This window comes from Anguilla rostrata, chromosome 2 (assembly GCF_018555375.3).
Source record: "Anguilla rostrata isolate EN2019 chromosome 2, ASM1855537v3, whole genome shotgun sequence".
NCBI classification, from domain to species: Eukaryota; Metazoa; Chordata; class Actinopteri; order Anguilliformes; family Anguillidae; genus Anguilla; species Anguilla rostrata.
The window spans coordinates 61772097-61794226 of record NC_057934.1 but is presented as its reverse complement, the minus strand read 5'-3'; the positions used below and the strand labels follow the sequence as shown (position 1 = coordinate 61794226).

Genomic DNA, 22130 nt, shown 5'->3' with positions numbered 1-22130 from the left:
GACTGTGTTTTCTCAGGAAGAGCTCCTGCACAGGTTCTGGTTCTCACTCGGTGGGGGTGCGATCTGCCCACCCAGTGAGGAGGAGTTCATGCAAACTCTGAGCTCTTCCTTCTACATTTACCTCTCTGCACCGAGGGAGGAGGGACTGTTGTTGGAGGCTGACTGAAGGATTGTCATCACAGACTGCAGTGAAAGACATTTACCATGATCACTACAACCAGCCTACTTTTGATTACTGTGTTCTTTACAAGTATGTTTTAATTGGACATCAATTTAATTTTTACTGAAATTTCATTTGTGAGATCTTGGATGTGAGTTAAAAAATTTTCTTAATTTCACAGGTATTGAATGTCAGACACTGACTGAGTCTGAACCAGCAGTTAAAAAGCCTGGAGAATCCCACACACTGACCTGTACAGCCTCTGGGTTCATATTCAACGACTCCTATATGAGCTGGATCAGACAGGCTCCTGGGAAGGGACTGGAGTGGGTGGCCTGCATCAGTAGTGGTGGTAGAACATATTATGGCAGTACTCAAAAGGGATTCACCATCTCCAGAGACAACAGCAAGAACCAGCTGTATTTACAGATTAACAACTTAACAGCTGAAGACACTGCTGTGTATTACTGTGGCAGAGAGACACAGTGACAGAGAATGAGGGGAGAGCCGCACGAAAACCTCTTCCCCTTTATCACACAGAGCAACAGCACAGAGCCCTGGGGATAATGAAGTATTCTAAATATTTGTATGTTTGTATGTATGTATGTATGTATGTGCATATGTATGCCACGTATGTGTGTATGTCCAGTTGCTACTTTTAATTTTACATTCATTGTTTATTAAAAGTTGTAAATATACAAGAACATTACATTTTGAGAAATTATCTTGATAACCAAGTATAAACATGTCCTTTCTGGAGTGTAAGTGTTTTTGAGGGTGAAGTTTTTGGTTTCATCCCTTCTGTTTCATTATGGGTCCAAGTGATGCTGTGGTGAACACCTAAATTAAACACAACATATATGCAGTGTTATCAGTGGAAAAAAGGAAAACACAGGCACACTGTTAGGACTCATGCAATGCTCATAAAAATTATATATACAGTACTTCACAATGAAAAATTGATCAAAGTAAGTACCGTTTCAATATTCCAGAATAAGTAAAAATGTACTTTACATTTACTGTTTCATTAATACTACTATCAATGGACAGGTAATACATGTATTACGTGCCTCCTGAAGGTAGTGTATTTGCTTTAAAAAATCTTCACCTACCTAAGAATAATTTGAAGTATGACCCATTTTTTGTTATATTTCATGGGAACATTTTAGAGATATTAAAGTTGTTTATTATCACTGAGGTTAAGGAGGACCGGTCAGTGTATGTAATTGATTACATTGTCACTGCACACTAACAACAGGTCCAGATACAAACCCAGCTGTTCTTGGTATATCTACAGGATATGTATATGCAGGGCCAGCCCTAGGATTTTGGTGGCCCTAAACAAGTCTGTCGGGTGGGGGAGGGGTTCAGGATTCTGTTGAGCTGGAGGGGGGGGGGGGGTTACTTAATAAAATCCTTCGTACATTACCTTGTTATGAACTGTTCTGTTGCCGTTCCATTTTTAATTTATACCACTTGTTCCGCGATAGTTCCGAATAACGTAAATACGAAAATAACGTTATTTACCTTAGATAAACATTGGTTCGTGTGCCCCCCCCTCGTGGTCGTGTGCCCCCCCCCCCCTAGCGGTTGTGGCCCTAAACAGCCGCATAGAGCGTTTATGCCACGGGCTGGCCCTGTCTATATGTGACAAATATACCGGGATCACCTAATACTTTCCCCAAAGGAAGCACAATCACACAAGAAATATGCTATCATTTATGTTTGTTAACAGAATGATTCACTTAAAATTAGATGACAGCCTTCGAGTATATTTTTAGGAATCTAGATGGAATGTATTACGTTGCACAGATATTCAAAGCGTAACTCCTTCATACAATACTGACATGTATGGTTGTCCCACAGCTGCACATCTTTCTGGAAACTGGTCTTCTTTTCAGTTACTAGGGGGGACTAGACAGGGTGGTCCTTTCTGGCCTCTCCTCTTTGCTCTGTCCTTGGAACCATTGATACCGGCCATTAGAGAAAGTGGCCCAATCTCTCCAGAACATTCTTTGCAAATGATTTAAAAAAAAAAAAAAAAAAACCTTCTATTGAACTTCTTTCATTAAATAAATGAAATATTAATTTTAATTATATAAATATTAATTTTAAAAATGTCTTTTGAGTTAACTCTGGTTCTCTTTATCTAATGTTACATTTCATCTAGCGGGGGCTGCCTGCTACACCTGTTGTCCAGCGGGGGCAGCCTGCCTCGCCCCCTAGTGTTCTCTCGCCCCCTAGTGTTCTCTCGCCCCTTAGTGTTCCCGCGCCCCCTAGTGCTCCAGAGCCAACACGGTCCCGGCCCATCGGCCAGTGTGTTTACCACGCCTGTCTACCTGTCTGTCTGTATGTCAATCTGCCTGTCTATTGTCTTGCCTGCCCATCTGTCAGTCCATGTGCCAGTTTTTGGATTTCCCCCTCTCCTTCCCTGTCTGTCTGTCCCTTTGTGTGTCTGGTCTAGCTGTGAGCCTCCCCGCCTGCTTGTCACTCTGTCTGTCCCGTTGTTAAGTCTCCCTGTCTTGTTCATAGGTCCGTGCCTGTCCGTTCCGTGTTTTTTGTCCAGTCCAGTCTAGTCTCTGTGAGTCTGGTGTCTGTGAGTCAAGTGTCTTTGAGTCTTGTTTCTGTTTTTGCTCGCTCAGTTCTGTCCGCGTTCAGTTCTGTGTCCTGTCTCTGTCAGTCTGTTCCTTGTACCCAGTTCCTTGTGCCCAGTCTCGTTCCTGCCTTGCCTAGTCCAGTCTTGTCCCTGTCTACTCCATCCCGACCCTGTCTAGTCCTGTCCTGTTTTCCCTGCCTGTGTCAGTCTGTTCCCTGTCTGTGTCAGTCTGTTTCTGTGTCAGAGTCTGTGTCCAGTTCCGTGTAGTGTCTGTGAGTCCAGTCCAGTGTAGTGTCTGTCTTGAGTCCGCTCCTGTCTAGTCCAGTCCTGTTCCGTTGCGCCCAGCTTCCCTCCGGCTTCCGTTCCTGCGCCCAGCTTCCCTCTGTCTTCCGTCCCTGTGCCCGGACCCTGTCCGCCATCCGTCTCTGTGCCCGGACCCCGTCCGGCTTCCGTCCCTGTGCCCAGTCCTGTCCGGGTTTCACCCCTGTCCCTGTACCCGGTCCCGTCTGGTTTCCGTCCTTGTTCCTGTCTTCTCGTCCCGTTCCTGTCCTGTCTTGTCCAGTCCCGAGCCATGTCCCAAGCCCTGTTCCTGTCCAGTTCCTTGTCCTACCCCATCTGAGTTCTGTCCTGTCTCCAGCTCCCACCCTCTGTTCCACTCCCCTCCCCAGGTCGGCCTTCTGGGATGCAAGAGGGGGGGGGGGGGTCATGGTCATGGTTCATGGTCATGGTTGTCATGGTTCTGTGTTCCTGTCTCTGTTTCTCCTAGTTTCTCTTTTGTTTTGTGTCCTGCTCGTTCCCCTGTTAATTGTATTATTGCTTTCAATTATTTTATTATTGTTTCTGATTGTGTCTTGTTGTACCCACCATGTCCAGGTTTGATTGTTAATTGTGCCCTCCTGTGTCTTATTGGTTTTAAGTCTATTTAAGACCTTTGTCTCCCTGACTCGGGTGCTGGTTCCTTGGGTTTCTGTTTGTGTTCCTGCTTGTGTGTGTTCCTCCTGCCGGTATTCTGTCCTGCCTGTGTTCCGCCCTGCCCATGATCTGTTCTGTTTTTTTCGGTTCTTAAGTATCTTTTTGTGTTTGTGGTTTTGCCCCTAGTGGCCTTTTGTTTATTCCCTGTTTATTTTTATTAAGTAAAGTCTTTGTTTGAATTTTCCTTTTGGAGTCTCCCGTGTTTTTTTACTATGCGCCTGGGTCCAACCCCCCGAATCCCAGACATTAATGATGTCATTAATAAACATGCAGCCATGATATGCACCCACAGTGATGTTCTTTATGATTCATAAAGAGCTTATTTGCTTATGCACAATATAAACTATGACCTGTATTGTTATGGGTTTTTGCATATTTGTTATTGGTGTGGGTGCCTTCAGGAGAAGAGCAGTCTCTAGTGGAAGAAAAGAGGACCAGCCAATCCAAATTACGTCATTATGCATTCAACGAGAAAACTAAAATATAAACAGATTCACTGAGGTCTGTTTTTCTTTTTAAAAGGAAACCCAAACCCACACAAATGTGCTGGCTTTACTTTTACTTTGTTTACCATGATAATATACCCCAAACAGGACAAATAAGCAATTACTCTTGTTAACTTCCATTTATTTCTTAAGATATAACTGGAATGTATTCAAGTGTGTTTAAAACTATATGGTAACTTCATGAGCCTTATTTCTGAGACAATATAATGCATCAAAAATTACTGTTATCTAAATTCCCGAGTTATGCTGATGGAAGCAGTCTGCTGTTTTTGTTTTCCACCAGGAGGGGGCAGCAGTGCTCCTCATATTCTGATTCCCTGACTTTATATATCAGCCAAACCGATATATCGGTCGGGCTCTACTATAATTTACACAATGTTTTTTGAATCTGTAATATTTGTGAAATATTTAAAACAACCACATCCCTGTAAAAATATCTGCAAAACTGTTTAGCAAAGTTTAAACTTTGTTGTTCCTAAATTTACTGTGACTGACGGGCGTGGGCGTGTGTTATGCATTAAATTGATATAGCACTTCTTGTCACATTAAAGAACTTGCAGGTGTTATGTCCCTCCGCCTCAGGTGGGGGCGCTGGCCGTTTGGACACATGCGTGTGTCTTGTTATAGTTAATTGAGAGCACCTGTGGCGGTGCCCTTTTAAGAAGCCTGGAGTCGGCTTCTCAGGAAATGGGAGCTTCTCCTCACCTCTCGACCACGGCCGGGTCTTGATTTTATCTTGTGTTTTGCAGCTATTTTAGTATCTCTTATGTGTAATTAAATAGAGTTATTGGTTATTTTGGGAAACCTTGGTTTTGGTTTCGTTGTGTTTGCGGGGGCTTGAGAGAAACCGTAACACAGGTTAAACGTCTTTTTTTCTCAACATTGCGCCATATTAGCCCAATGTGCAGTTGTAGTGAGTCTTAGCGGTTGTGATATAGTGAGTTGGTTTTTTTTCCAGTAGTTTTATATTGCATTTCAGAGACGGGACTTCACTGCTGCATTTGTTACAAAATACTCCTGCCGGTATTAGACAACCAATACTAGTTTTGTTATAGCCTGATACATGATAGCAAACTTTACAATGTTGTGATGTGAACACAGCGTTAATATCGTTAGCTAACGCCCATAGATACTTGTTCATTCTACAGTCAATATCTGTGACTAAATATTGAATAAACATACAACCTTACCATTGGTTTTACGCGTAGACATGTCGCTTTTGAGACTGAGTGGTCGTATATTGTCTTGTACAATCCGTTTGTGAAATATACGCGCATTTGTGACGCCTGGGTGCCTTCGAAAATAGCTGTGCGTAATACCACACGTGTTGATTAGGGCGTTGTCGCCCTTTTTAGTACAGTCTGGCTTGATTGACAATTCATTTATTCAGTAGGTGAGAGTATAAGCTTTCTAACGATGTAGGCTATAATATGTCTATTTTCGCTTTTGGAATAGCGTTTTATAGGTCAGCGTAACCAAATCTTTTCTCATCATGGCATTCACTTACTCTGGGGTAGCATTAAAAGACACTGCACCTAACGAAACGTTGTCAACAATTTTTCGGAATTTCTTGGAAAATACTACTACTATTATTATTGAGGACGTCTGGGAATAGCTAAGCCATTTGTTTGCTGATAACCTAGCTGACATCGTTTTCTGGAGCGAAACAGAAGCGGATAGGACTGTGTCATTGATTTACTGTCTGTCTTATTTTGAGCAGTAATACTTACATAGCAATATAACATTTTATCTGTGTTCAGTATATAGTACTGAACACAGAAAATGTTATATTGCTATGTAAGTATTACTGCTCAAAATATTTCGGTTATATACGTTATTTTTTATATTGAGCGTCTTTAAATAAGTTAGTGGTATTATATAATGTGAATATATCTATAAGCTAACGCTGGTGACTCACCAAGACACCTGCCCAGTTCCCCACTGGTTCTCCTCACACCAACTCAATTTCTCTCCTCTGACCGTTATTCCTTGTAACCCTGGTCTGTGCCTGGTCTCTTGGATGCATAGCAGGCTCATAATGGTAAGGCTGTGGTCCGTCATGTGCGTTTGCATAAACATTTACAACCTCTTGTGTCAAAACTAGCGTTGAGATCCATTCTCCTTATTGTTTTTCTTTTTTATTGGTAATTAGGGGCCAAGCACCGAAGGTGCAGGGCACCGATTGTAATCGTTAGTATTATTATTTCTGCAATGCAAGTCTATGGCAGCCCATAGAACCCATTGGTAACTTTTTATGAAATTTGGCACATTGATCAAGGATAGGCCAATGTATCCAGGCATCGAATTTGGGGTCAATCCATCGAACTCTGTAGCGCCACCAACAGGCCAAACTTCAAGGTACATTTTTGCTTATAACTTTTGAACCGTTTGTCCTAGAGTTGTGCGGATTGTTTCCACTGAATCCTTGGGTCATGCCAATTCCAATGCACACATTGCCGTTAAAACGCGTCATAACAGATTTCCCGCCATTTTGAATTATTCTAAAAACCTACTTTTGCGAACTAGTCCTAGGGCCTTCATCCGATCACCACCAAATTCGGTACGTATGATCTACAGATGGTGCTGACCAAAAGTTATTCACAGAATTTTGATTAAGCAATTTATATGGCCACAATGAGCCAATGAAAATTGAAGAGGGCGTGGCCTGTAACATGAAGGTGTGTAAATTCTGAACGGTTTCACCGAACACCATGAAACTTGGTAGGCACATCAGCAGCGATGAGAGGAGGCTAACCATCCATTTTCGGCTCGATCAAACAAAGTGGTGGCGCTAGAGAGCTCATTTTATGTTTAGGCATAACCCCTGGGCCGATGTTTTCGAAACTTGGCACACATATATTGGGGCGCGCTATATGGACCGGGAGGAAATATGATGCCGATTGGCCAAGAGGTGGCGCTGTCATGAGCAAAAAGGTGTTTTTCTTAGATAATTTTGAACAAGCATATCTCCGTCCCCATTTGAGCTACAATCATGAAATTTTGCACATATGTGCAACTCATCAAGGGTAACAAGTTTCCAATTAGGACCCATAAGCCCCGCCCATTAGATTTTTCGCAAATTAGATATTTCTTGTCCTAGAGCTGTGATCTTCCACTAATTAAACTGTTTTGACAAATGCTTCAAATGCTTTCTGCCATGGAAGTCTACGGCGGCCCATATAACCGACTGGTCTGCTTTTACAAAACTTTGCAGAATGGTTGTGCCGTTCTCCCTGCGACGGACTGGTGTCGTCTTCAGGGGATCTTCCGGTTGCTTGTCGGCCAGGCGCCCCATTCGTGCTTGGCCCCGCCATTGCTGCTCGCAGCTATATTTCTTCTTATTGTTTAACTTGACCGCTCTCTCTTCTCTTATGTCACTTCCGGGTTGGCGTTTTTTAGATGCCGAAGTAAAATTCTCTCACAAAAAAAAACGACTCCAGAAGTCACTAGTGTGTACATACAAGTATATTTTTATGAACATCTAGTTCCTGCATCATTTTCCTACACATTGATTCACTGGGGTCTCCAACCTGCAATATGCTCTTTAATACCGCTAGTTAAATCAACTGGCAGTACACTGCATCAGAGAAACTAGCTGTTTCAACCCGTGGCTGCCCACCCAATCAGAAGTTAGGAACGGTACTGGTATTTTCTGTGCTATTCTTCCATTGGTTGAACAAAAAAAAAATTTTTTTTTCTTAACTTTTGATTGGGTGGGCAAGACGCCCGTTTGGGTGGGCTGAGCCCACCCCTGCCCAAAGCTGCCGCCGGCCGTGAGCATAATGCTATATGCCTATCCTAATTTCTTATCAATTTAAGCTACCCTCCAAAAATAAAACATAACAAAATAAAAATCATTCACAATTGTAACCCTCAAAAATACCTTTATATTCTTTTGAAAACCAAAAGCGAGTTACACATTCTTTAATTTATATTCGCATTATTCCATAATTTAACATCAATAGAAATACATCTCCTTTTAATCACTTTTTTTTTTTAAGCTTTTTGTACAGTAAACTTACAAACATCTCTCAAATCATATTTGCACTCCTGTATTGAAAAAAACCTGTACACAATCTGGGAGTGATTTTGTTTTAGCTCTAAGCATAATTTGCATTATTCTATAATATACCAAATCATTAAATTTCATAACATGGGATTTTATAAACATTGGATTAGTATGATCATAGTAACCAGCTGTCATGTTCTGTGGTTTGTCTGTGTTTCCCTGTTTGGGCCGCCAGGTGGCGGCACTTCAGTTTTTAGTTCTGTCCTTTTAATTGTATTATTGTTTTCAATTATTCCATTATTGTTTTTGGGTTGTCTCGTTTTCCCTTCCCTCTCTGTGGCCTGATTGTTCATGGTGCCCTCCTGTGTCTCGTCAGTGTCGTGTCTATTTAAGTTCCCTTCTCCCTGACTCAGGTGCTGGATCCTTGGTTGTGTGTGCCTCTGATTGTGTTTCTGCCCTGCGTGTTTCCTCCTCAGAGTAGCTTCCTGTGTTCTTGCCCACGTTCCGTTTTTACGTGCTTCTGGATTTTTGGATTTTCTTTGTTTCCTGAGTTTTGAAAATTTACTTTGTATTTTCTAAGAGTTGCCCTGCGAGGCCTTTTGTTCCCTTTCGTTCCGGATTTGTTTGTTCTGTTTCTTAAGTAAAGTCTTTGTTTCTTACCGTCTGGAGTTTTGAGTTTTTTCCCCTCACTCTGCGTTTGAGTCCTAACGCCCCACGCACCTGACACCAGCCTTATTAATAATACGTATGGCTCGTTTTTGGAGTAAGACTATTGAATTTATAGTCGTTTTAAAGGTCGACCCCCACAATTCCACACAGTAAGATATAAGTGAGCAATAAATTATATACAAGGCCTTATAATTTAATATATCCTTAAATTTATACAGGATTGCTATTGACTTTGAAATTTTTCCTTTAATATAGTCAATATGTTGTTTCCATGTTAATTTATGATCAATCACAACCCCTAAGAATTGTCTCAAACTCTTTCAATTTCAACATCACAGATTTTTAATTCAATATCCCCATCAATTTCTTTTTGATTACCAAAAACCATAAATTTAGTTGTTTTCTTAATATTGAGACAATTTATTAACATCAAACCAAGTTGAGAATTTCCAGCTCCCTTTCAATAGCATACAAAAGTGTTGGGTGCGTGGGGGGTTAGGACCCAAACGCAGAGTGAGGGGAAAAAACTCTGAACTCCAAATGGTATGAACAAAGACTTTACTTAACAGAACAGGAACTAAAGCAGGGAACAAAAGGCCTCGCAGGGCAACTCTCAAAAAACACAGAAAACAGAAAATCCAAGAATCCAAAAACACGCAAAACGGAACGTGGGCAGAGATACACAGGGAGCTACTCTCAAGAGGAAACACGCAGGGCAGAAATATGACCAGAAGCACACTCAACCAAACAAGGATCCAGCACCTGAGTCAGGGAGATGGGAACTTAAATAGACAAGACACTGACGAGACACAGCAGGGCACAATGCACAATCAGGCCACAGAGAGGGAAGGGAAAACAAGACAACCAAAAAACAATAATTGAACAATAATACAATTAAACAGGGTACAAGCAGGACACAAAACAGAAGTGCCGCCATCTGGCGGCCCAACAAGGAAAAGACAGAGACGGAAACACAGCACCATGACACAAAAGTTCCTTTAAATTTTTCCCAGAAAAGTTGTATCGTCTGCAAAAATGACAAATTTTAACATTTCAGTAACATTGCAAACATCATTAATATAAAGTAAAAAAAGTTTTGGACCAATCAACGATCCCTGGGGTTCCCCACAGGTGACATTCCTAAATCCTGACAGTGTCATTAATGTGCACACATTGCTGTCTATTTTCCAAGTAGCTTTCCAGTCAAGAGTAAGCTATACCTCTTATCCCATACTTCTCTAATTTTCTCAATAATTGGCTGTGATCTATAGTATCAAAAGCCTTCTGTAGGTCAATATAAATACCAAAACACTCATCATTTTCAACTGCCTTTGTTATTTTTTCTACCATCTCCATTACTGCATATGTAGTAGTTCTATTTTCCCTAAATCCGTACTGGTGTTCACTCAATAATTCATATTTACCAATGAAGAGATCCAATTGTTTCACAAATAATTTCTCTAATATTTTTGAAAATTGAGGAAGAAGGGACACCGGTCTATAATTATCCATGTAATGCTTATCTCCATTTTTAAATATTGGTATTACCTTTGCTGATTTCATATTATTAGGAAAAACACCTCTTTGAAAAGACAGATTACATATATAGGTCAGAGGTCTTACAATAAAATCAATTACTTCTTTAATAATTACCATGTCAATGGAATTTATATCAGTTGATGTTTTTTTGAATTTTTTTGCAATTTCAATTATATCAGTTTCATTTACCCAATAAAGGAACATAGAACTGGTATTACCATTAATCAGATTGTCAAACAAATTTTTTATCATCAGACACAATGATTTTGCTGGCCAAAGTAGTGCCAACATCCACAAAATAGTCATTGAAATCATCAGATGCTTTTTATATTGTCCACTGTAGCATCAGAGCTATTTAAAAAATAACTTGGAAATTCAGATTTATAACATCTATTCCGAATAATATGATTGATTACTTTCCAAGTCCTTTGAATGTTGTTTTTACTGTCCTCTAATATTTTATTGTAGTATTCCTTCTTCTGTAATCTCATAATGGAAATCAATTTATTCTTATACAACTTATATTTTTCTTCATTTTCACTGGTTCTCAATTGTAAATATTTCATAAAGTAAATTTTTCTTTTTGCATGCCAATTCTCAATTCTTTCTGGTGTCCTTATTCTTACTAATTTACAAGAAAGTTCACTTACACCAACTGAACATTTAACCTTTAAATTGTGAAATCACAAAAATAGGAAGATGGTCACTGATATCACTTAAAAACAAACCACTTGTTGCTTGATCATGAACATTAGTAAAAATGTTATCAAGAAGTGTGGCACTTTCTTTAGTTATCCTACTACGTTTATCAATAAGGGGCCAGAGACCAAAATTAAATATTACATTACAAAAGTCTGTTGTTAGTTTATGTTCATTATATTTTAACATGTCTATATTAAAGTCACCACAAACAAAAAGTGATTTCTTATGACATACTTTCCCAAAAATATCAACTATGGTATTCATAAATTGATCAATGCAAGAACCAGGCGTTCTATATATACACAACTCAAAAATATACTCTTAAATTTAGTAGAATGAATTTCAAATTGTCAAACTCTCCATGATATCATTAAAAATTGTACTATCAATTACCTTACACTGAAAATCTTTCTGTACATAAAATGCAATGCCACCACCCCTTTTATTTATCCGGTTTACATTAAAATTGTCATACCCTTCTAACACAAAATCAGCACCCTTTTCATTTGTTAACCAAGTCTCACTTATGGCAATGACCTGAAATGTATGTTTTAATGATTTTAAATAATCTTTGATTGGAACAAAATTCGTATAGAGGCTTCTGCTATTAAAATGTATAATTGAAAAACCCTCCAAATTAAGATTATTAAACAGATTCTCAGAATAATATTCAGAATTTGATTTATAATCATAAAAATTTGCCTCAGGATCAATGTTATTTTCAAAACTATATGATTTATGTTCAGTCAAATTTAGAAAAACTTAGATTTAACTCCTCACATTTTTTCTTGTTACATATATTCTCAACTAAGGAATTTTCATTCTCAGAGATCACTACTCTCAGTTTCTTCAATAAGAAAACGAAAATCTTCATATGTCATTTTATGACGAAAAGTTGTTTAGAAATAAGATTTGTCTATAAACATTGTCACTTATATTGATCCAAATCTCTCCGATTCCATACCACAACCACCTTGGCTTGCTCTGGTGGTCCATTTAACCTTATAAACACTTTTCCATTCCTTGTCCATGTTACTTGTATTTTGTTTTGCTTTATGAGGATATGGCCACTCATAGCTATTTCAGCATTTTTCTTCGTCAGGTGCTCATTTACATAGTCCAAAAAACTTAAGGGTACTGGGGTGTGTCTCAGCACTTCAACCTTATACTTTCGATTTGCAAACCAGACAACAAACGTTGGCTTGTCTTTTTCATCCTTGCGTGGGAGAATGTTACAGGCTGAGATTTGCTGTCTCTCTAGTTGAATGTTCTTACTGCTCAGGAATTAAACCACTTGTTGCTCTAAAGTATGCAGCTCCTCAAGTGGTGCGTCCTCACCTTGTTGGTCACCGGCTGCAGCCCTGGCATAGCTGCGATGTTTGGTATCCAGCCCAGTGATGATGATGTCAGGAGTGGGTGCGGGAATGGACCCAAGCGCAGAGTAAAACAGAAAGTCCAAAACTGGGGAAAACAAAGACTTTAATGAACTAACACAGGGAACAAAGGGACTCGCAGGGCGAAACTTACAAACAACAAAATCTTCAAAAAATTTACAAAAAACAAAAAACAAAAAACCCAGAAACGAAGGAAAACAGGGCAGGCAGGGCACAGGCAGGCAAACAACATGTAAACGGGAAAAACGGGCAGAAACAGGAACAAACAAGCAGGTAGCAAACCAGGTTACAAACCAGACAAACCAAAGCAGAGCAAAAGATTCCAGCGCCTGAGTCGGGGAGAGGGAGACTTAAATAGAAAGACGGAGACGAGACACAGGTGGGCACGATGAACAATCAAGCCACAGAGAGGGAGGGGAACACGAGACAACGCAACTAATAATTAGATAACGCGAACCAATAAAACAATTAACAGGACACAAAACCGAGGTGCCGCCATCTGGCGGCCCAACAGAGAAACAACACAGGGGGAAGACACAGAACCCTGACAGATGAGGTCATCCGCACGGGAGTACAGCTCCAAGTCGTCAATCCTTTGTTCCAGCAGTTCGATCCTCTGGTCCCTTTGGTTGATTGTAACCTTCAGCTCATGGACCTCCTCCATTAGACCCATGAGGTTAACTTGCTGTTTTACCACTTTGCTGATCTCCTCAGACATAAAATTGAGGGATTTTTTAATCTCTTCTAATTCCTCTGCCAGCTTTTTGGTTGTAATCGCCATCTTTTTTCAAGAAGGTCACAGAAAAGAAGAAAAAAATAAATTCTGGGTAAGCTTAATGAAATACTGCTCTGTTGCCAATCACCATGTGCTCCCAGGCCCTTAACAATGTCCTTGATAAAAAAAAAACCAAACTGACACAATTTCCAAAAAATGGAAGTAAAACACTGCTGTGCCATCAGCAATGATTTAATGACATGCTGTTTTCAAAATAAATATGAATTATTATAGTTTGTGCTGGTAATCACCTGACACTGCAGAAGAGGTGCTCTGTGAAAGAGCAGTAGGTTTTTGTTGTGGTGTAGATCACTGTGTGGGGTATGGGTGGAGCTTTGACTACAGGGGTAAAGGCACTCAAGTCACTGTTACCAAAGGTAAGTCCTTTAAAATGATCTATATTAAATTTTACATGTTCTTTTCTTTTGAATTTTAGCACTAAAACCTGTAGCCATTGTACTGAACCTTTATAATGGTACATTATTTCTGAGAATTGCAAGACCTGCATTAGATCTCTCTCTCTCTCTTCTGAGTTCTGAAAGAAAGTTTTGCTGCAGTAATTTCTCTGTGTGCTTTTAGGGTTATTTTGTCTCTCTTTAGCACCGTGGGTTTCATTTTTAAGTTCACTAAATAAACTCAATTACGTCTGGTTAATGACTTCAGCTTCATTCACTTTGTAAAATTACAGAAAAAGGGTAGATTGACTTTCACAATCAATTTTTTTGGCAGCTTAAATCATTCTGAAAGGTATTTAAGAAGCTGATGACATTAAATACAATAGCCTACATTTTTAAACATTTTTTGGGGAAGGCGTATTATGACAGGAGCAGAGAGTATAAATCAAATTTCAGAGCAAGATTGTTTCCTATAGGAAACAAAAACATATTTGCACAAAATTTTATTTGTAAAAGGTTTGTTACACGTAGAATGCAGGTTGTGTAAATACGAGGAATGAAACATTCACTACAACTAGGCTACTGGTACTTGATTACTGGGGAAAGGGGACATTGGTCACTGTCACATCAGGTAAGTCTGCACTTATTTGGGTTTTAAATGATTTTTGTTCTGCAAATATACTGTGGCCTTTCGTTATTCTAAAATGGAAAACGGACACAAAAATGCAGAGCTGGGTTTAATGTACCAAACATTGCAAAAGGCACACTACATCCGTTGTAGCTGAATTTAGTGCGGTTTTATTTCATGTGTGGTTCGTTTTCAGTACTTTTTAGTGATTTATGACATTAGGAAATTTTAGCTATGTTTCATTTCAAGAATTGTACTGAAATAAATAATTGATTACTACAGCTTTGAATTACTCGTGAACGTCCGAATAATATTCGGCAAGTTGTTTCTATCTGTGAACCGTCTTTTAGAGGACATTAAAAGAACACAGAGAAACCATTGGGCAAAACATCACTGCATCGCGAAAGAAATGTTCAACGTCTTTGAGAGCTGCACTCCGGTCACAAGACCGGGCTCGCAGAACCCGCAGACAACCGCAACAGAACAGATATACTGTACGTTTGAAATGAAGTATCTCGTTCTGCTGGAGTCAGAACGCGAGATATCTCTGTGAAATACTTGGCTCAGTAATTCTAAACCAGAACATTGCTCTTCACTATATCAAACAGCCGTGTTGTCAAAATGTTATGAAGGCAATCGTACTTAGGTCATTAATACATACATTCCATTACTTTTCCTACTATACTTTACATATAAAGAATGACACGTTGCTGTTGTTGTTTGCTGTTAGTTTCGTTTACAAACAAGGGAAATCAGCATTGCACAGGTTGGCTACTTCTCAACACGCTAGTAGACAATAGTAAGCAACACCGTGCGCAATATAAAATGCGCTGTAAATAAAACAGTTGAACTCTGTGTTGATCATGTCCATCATTATGACATTTCAGGCTTTAAAAAGTCTCATTGCATTATCCGCGAAAACACCAAATGAACGAGACACCCTATGTGCCTTGTGGCCCGTGTTATTTGAAAGTTCACTGAAAAAGTTTTTTTCGAACTTTAACTGGTGTCTGAATTAACTAGGCTTGTTTTGAAGATTGGTGATTCAGTTTATATATAGCTAGCACTAGATTTACCATTAGCTTTATTTATCTATTTATTTATTTACTTACTTACTTACTTATTTAGGTCCACACTCGGCTACTAGGAAAACTCACGCGATATGTAGCTTACAGTGTGTTTTTAAAAGTGTACATTGAACCGCAAACTGAAATGCGTGATGCTCTAACGGGCCTATGTTAATTAATTACCCTAAATAAAGGAAACGCTTAATTTAGGGTAAATACAGGCCTATTAAAGTGAATAAAAATCTGTCAAATGTCAGTTCATCGACTATGGACACCAACTGTCTAGTGTGTTACTTTTTCATAAAATTGATGATTGTGTTGCGTAATATCATATAGTATACTTTATAACATTTGTATAGTATCTATATCACCTTTTTCAGTAACCAGTCCTCTTGATCACAACAGACATCTTGTGACTGTTTTGATTTTCAGACACACCGAGTGCACCAACCTCCCTCTTCCCTCTAATGACATGTGAGCAGCAAGGCCCCACCCTGACCCTGGCCTGCATTGCCGGTGGATTTCTGCCTTCTTCCTCTGTGACCTTCCAGTGGAAGGACACCAGTGGAATGGCCGTGTCTGACTTCACTCAGTACCCAGCAGTGCATAACAGCGGATCTGGATCCTACACAAGCGTCAGTCATCTCAGTGTAAATGCGGCAGATTGGGATGCTCGGAAGTCCTACAGTTGTTCCGTGAACCATTCGTCACTGCCCGGGGAAAAGGACGCCAGTTTCCTGAAACCAGGTATCGACACCAGGTGTACCTGGTATAGAGATATTAAATGTTTCAATATTGAGGTAGCCTAATATCACAATATGAAATCTTTCAGATGCTCGCCTCAACAACAATCACTTTTAATGTCTCAATGATGTATACATGTGAATAATCGGCTATTCTTGGGCTGGTCTGTCAAATGATTTTGTCTGAGCCCTGCCGGTTCATTGACTATTAACACCAAATGCCTAGTTATTACTAGTCATAAAGTTCATGAGTGTGTTGCATAATATAATGTATTATACTTTATAACATTTGTATAGTATCACTTTGTTCAGTAACCAGTCCTCTTCATCACAACAGACAACTTGCGATAAGTAACTCTTTTCTGTTACCTATCGCAATAATGGCAGCAGTGGCACCAGTTCCCAAGCGCTAGTTTTCCTTTTCCTGTGTATCCTTCAAATAGGTACCAATTTGAATCTGAAATGAGACATTTTACTTATTTGAGCTGAATTAGGGTTCAGTCAGTGATCCTACATTTTCTACTTTTTGTTGTTCAGTTATGCCCAAGTCACCAACAGTGAGCCTGCTGCTGGTACCCAGCGGCGACGGTCCCCCAGACGCCCTTATCTGTGTCATACGGGACTTCTACCCCAAAAGCCTGAGGGTGACCTGGAGTGTAAATGGTAAAACCCTGACAGGATCACCCAACACCTGGCAATCAGAGAAGCAAGCCTCAGGACTGTACTCAGCCAGCAGCACTGTGAATGTGGACCGCGCCATATGGGACAGGAATGAAGAGTACTCGTGTGAAGTACTGCACCAGCAGAAAACCATCGAGCAGAAAACTTCCAGAGGTGAGAGCTCACACTGCACATTGACACTGGTATTCAACACTGCGCATTGACACTGGTATTCCACACTGTATATTAACACTGGCATTACATACTGTACACTTATGCTGGTACTCTACTATGTATGTTAGCACTGACATTCAACATTGTACACTTACACTGGTAATATTAACTACAAATAAACAATGACAATCAAAACTGTGCATTTACACTGGTAATATTCTCTGCATAGCAACACTGGGATTGTACTCTTTACACTGATTTTATTTGATTATCAGCCTTGAATTACCAGTGAAATTAAACGTTAATTTCTGACAGCAGGAAGATGTTTATTGAAAACGACATCATGCTGCATACCCAGATAAAAGAACACATTCACTTGATTAGAAAATTATATTGTTGACAGGATAAAAAGCCTGGTTAATTTAGAGGCATACAAGAAGGTTTTAGCATTTGGAATATACCTTATCCAGTACACAGATTTTAACATTGCAGTGATTTTCTGGATTTTATGATTCTGTATTCAGAGAGCATAGAGTTTGATATGGATAGTAACTGAGCCAGCCTTAGCTTGCTGTTTACCCATAAGATCAGAGTGCCCTGCAAACATTGACAGCAGCTCTCTCTTTCCCTGCCAATGAAACAGACCAGTCCTCAGACACACCCTGTCTGGAGGTGACCCTGAATCCCCCAAAGGCGAGAGAATTGTTTGTAAATAACCAGGTTGTGCTGGACTGCGTTATCACTGGGGGAGAGAGGGCAGCAGTGGAGGGAGCCAGCGTTACCTGGACACCGAGTGGAACAGGCACCTCGAGCAAAGAGAGTCAGATCACTCAGCACGGACATGTGTTCAGGAAGACCAGCACTCTGACTCTGGGACAGGAACGCTGGTTCACCGAGCAAAATGTTCAGTGCTCTGTCCAACAGCAGAACAGCAAAAAGCCGGCCATCAAAAAATCTTTCAGCCTGAACACCAACGGTATGTTTCACACAAGATAAAACAATCTGGAACACCTGTGGCAAACAATGTCAATTCCATTTTTTTCAATGACACTGTTCAGTACTGTTATTGTTTAAAATAATATGGGATTAAATACAGAGTATAATAAGTTCCCTATAAAATATGCTACAGACAGAGAATGTAATCAGGTTGTTTCCATTGTGAACGTTCAGTGTTAATCTTGGTTTGTAACTGTGTTTTACAGCGTCAAAAGTTCCCGAGGTGGTTTTAATCACACCCATAAAACAGGACAGCGAGTTTGTCACCCTGGTCTGTGTAGTGACAGGCTTCTCTCCCTGGGATGTGTTCGTCATGTGGACAGTGGATAATGGATCCTATGAAGAGGGCGTCACCAGTGAGCCTGTGGACCGCGACAATGGCATCTTCTCTGTCACAAGTTTGTTCAAAGTCTCGACAGCGGATTGGAAGTCCCAGTCCAAAGTCACCTGCAATGTGAAGCACATTTCTATGCCCGATGGAGCAGCCCCTCTCACAAAATCTGTGTCCATAGCAACTGGTAATTCCAGTGACTAAATCTCCACACATAGAATGCCCTTGGTGAAAAAAACCACAACGACTTCACACTGGCACACAGTCTAATGTTCAGTAATTACAGTGGTGCGACAGCCCTGTATACACAGCATAACAAAGTGTTGGGGCATCAGTGCTTAGCACCATTTTGTACCGTGATGTGATTGGTAACTATTGTCTGTAGGATTGCCAGGTGGTGGATATGTGTGGTTCTTGTTCACCTGGGGTAACTGACACCCTCCATTACCTGATGTTTCCTGTCATGTGTGGTAGCTTCTCTTGGTCTGTTTGTTCATTTTGTTTGTTTGTTTTGCTTGTATCCCCATCAGCTGTTCCACATGCAGCAGTTACAGTTCCTGAGTTCCACACAAAACATGACATAGTACAGGACAGTAATCAACAAAAATGTTATATTTGCAGATTCTAAGTAATTGTGTTTGTGTGCTGTCACTGTTTCTTGTTATGTAAAAATGTGTACGACTTTTTGTACTGTGCTGTCGTGTGCAATTTGTTTGACCCTGCTCCTGTTGTTTGCTGCTGTAGATGTTCTTGTAGTCACTGTCTTGGTCATTGTGTGCTCATAGTAAAGCATCTTGCAGGAAGGGTGTGAAAATATAAATAAACATTAGTGCATATGAGTATTGTTGGGCATTCCTCCTTTAAGAATCAGGACCATGGACTCCTGATATCTGCATAAGAACCTGCCTATGACAGGTGCTCTCTGGACTGCATGTGACAAGAAAATAGATTATCACTAGATGCTGTCTTTGGTTTAGCTTTACAAGATTGTTCTATTCACACAAGGAACATCATCAAGCTAAACTACCAACAAGCAGCACAAACTCATCTCAGTGTAATACTGGTCTTGTTCACCCTTGTCTTGACAATGGGCGGTTCTCATGCAGGGCAGGTAATCTTCTGGAAAATATGCAGTTATGTCCCTGCCACAAATCTCCAATCATATTCTGACTCATTACAAATGAAGTCACACCTCATTATATTTAATTTAAAAGAAATAACATTTGTGTAAATATTGTAGTATAATTGACACACTGCCATCAATGTTTATTTAAAATTTTTCAAATTCATTTCACATGCACAGCAAAACCACACCAGCGCATATGGCAGCATTTCAGAATATTTTGATTGAACATAAAATGTAATAATAGTTATTTAAGCTTTTCAAGTGATACTATAAGTCATTCAAATATCACAGAATATGCCTAATTACATGCTTGCACATTTAGCTCTATGTTTCCTGTCTCTGTTATGCTGATGTGAAGTGTCTCTGTTTCTGTCGGAACAGTCTTGCCGAGGAGAGCTTTGGTGTTTTGTTTATATCAAGTAGTGTACTGTGCTTAAGGCTGATAAGAAAATGTATATTTGACTAAATGTACAGACATATTTCTGGACCACGGTAGGTCAGACCTGCTGTAGAGCATGAAGCATGTTTATGGGGACCTGGCCTGGGTGCTTAGAGTGTGTAAAAAGCAGATATATGTGGAAGGCTGCAAAAAAGTTTGGACAGAATGTGTGGTGTTACAGTCTCTATCCCCTCCTCCACATACACAAACACATACTTTCTCTCCCCCACTTTGTCTTTTCCAGAAACAGTATCAGCACTGAATTGCAATGAGGAAGGTGAGGAAGAAGATGAGCTTGGCAGTCTGTGGTCCACCACCTCCTCCTTCATCACTCTCTTCCTCTGCACTGTCATCTACAGCACCCTCCTCACTTTGATCAAGGTAGTGCAGCTGTACTGTTTCACACTTGCCTGCAAAGGCATGACCTTCTCTATCGCTCCAGTGCTTCCATTTTATCTACTATAGGCCTGAGGACAAATACGATCATGCCACGCTTGTTGGGTTGGTTACTCTAGGTACAAAAAATGATTATTCTAATTAAATGTGGGAGATTGTGTTTTTATACACAGGAGATATACTGTGTAAATACAGGATTTAGTGTTTTCAACATGTGATAACCATTGTTTTAAAGAAATAATTCTGGTTCAGTTATTTTGAGATTATTATTCTAGGAGTAATGGGGTAATTATATTATATTATATTATATTATAGGATGGATAGTTCTAGTCAAAGAGGGGATAATTTCACCATAATAGTTATTCCAGTTATTTGGATTAATATTTTACGTTACTGCGGTTTGTTGTTGTGCCTAAATGGTGATTGGTGATATTTTTGTCCCTGTTGCGGATATGAAAACAGATTTTAGAAGAGATTCAGAACCTGTTTTAAATTTGTATCTCTCTCTCTCTCTCTCTCTCTCTCTCTCTCTCTCTCTCTCCCTCTCTCCTTACAGATGAAGAAGTGATGTGCTGTACAGTGCAACACATGGAAGATGGGGTGAAAGCTTATTTTTTGAATGTATTAATAGTTACATGTCAAAAGTGTGTTGTATAGAATATTGTGTCATGTTTTCTTGAGCTGAATCTCTCTGTTTTTTCCATTACTCCACAGTGTCTATGTTTAGATTTCTTTCATTACCTAATTAGTGAAATGTCTATAAATCCTGTTTATACCAGTGTTTTCTGTGGACATCAGACCCACAGTGCAGCACATAATTGGCTGCAGTTTAGTCCTAGGAGGAAAGGTTTTAGTTGGCAGTCCTGTACTCAACCCACTAAGCAAAAAAAAAGCACAGCTCTGATGGATCCCGCCTGCAAATTTCTCCGCTACACCCATGACTGGAACTCCAGCGCTGCTACCGTTGGAGCCGCCCTGTGTCCGCTGCACATGAAGTGCACTCTTCTGTCCCACTGAGAGCTGAGCCGCTCTGGGGCCACAGAGTGAAAGAGGTCAGCAGAGCCGCTCTGGGGCCACAGAGTGAAAGAGCTCAGCAGAGCCGCTCTGGGGCCACAGAGTGAAAGAGGTCAGCAGAGCCGCTCTGGGGCCACAGAGTGAAAGAGGTCAGCAGATGGGAGCGCACAGTTTGGAGGAGAGTGTGTGCTGGCTTGTGTGCGCATCCTCCAATTCACAATGCAGTAGCGTATCATAATAAATCATTACAGTGTTATTGGTTTTGATATTTTACCTCTTACAATAAATAAGCCAGTAACTATCCATTTGAAATAGCATATATTTAACATTTTATCACCCAAGAAGTTAGTGAATATTTTCATAAGCTCTAAAAGATTAAAGAGAAGCGTTGGTCCTTAAAAATCTCTCAGTGTCTGAAATGCTGTTTCTGACATGTAGAGCTGGCCGGAGTGCAGTGTACAGGGCTGCAGAGGGAGGTGTGCTCTGTATATTTAACCAGACTGAGAGTGAAAGCTGCATATCAGAGTTTAGCAGAGCTAAGGCTTCACAGTCAAACCTGAACACTCTCATCATATTGCGTGTCACTCTCAGCTAACATGTAGTATTTGTGTAAAATGCATGAAATGTAATGAATAAAAGCATAGATAAATCATGAAAAATGGAAATGGGTTTTTTTTTTTATTCATCATTTATTTATCTACATGACACCGCTTGCTGAAATTCATAAATCTGCCATATGGCTTTACCCATTTTATCATAATTAGCATAATAATTTTAATAACATAAATAATATTCAGTTTGAAAATCATGCACTAAAGGTTTCAGTTTTGTGAATTTAT

The 22130-nt window shown here is 39.9% G+C and overlaps 1 gene segment (V, D, J or C); it reads left to right on the top strand.

Annotated features, from left to right (window-relative positions):
- Positions 1–144: 144 nt before the first annotated feature.
- Positions 145–21926, top strand: LOC135248732 (immunoglobulin alpha-2 heavy chain-like). The segment is given in 8 exon segments: positions 145–250; positions 342–629; positions 13631–13699; positions 15845–16159; positions 17633–17965; positions 18192–18503; positions 20126–20262; positions 20834–21926. Coding segments are annotated over 8 exon segments (1512 nt in total).
- The last annotated feature ends 204 nt before the right edge of the window (positions 21927–22130 follow it).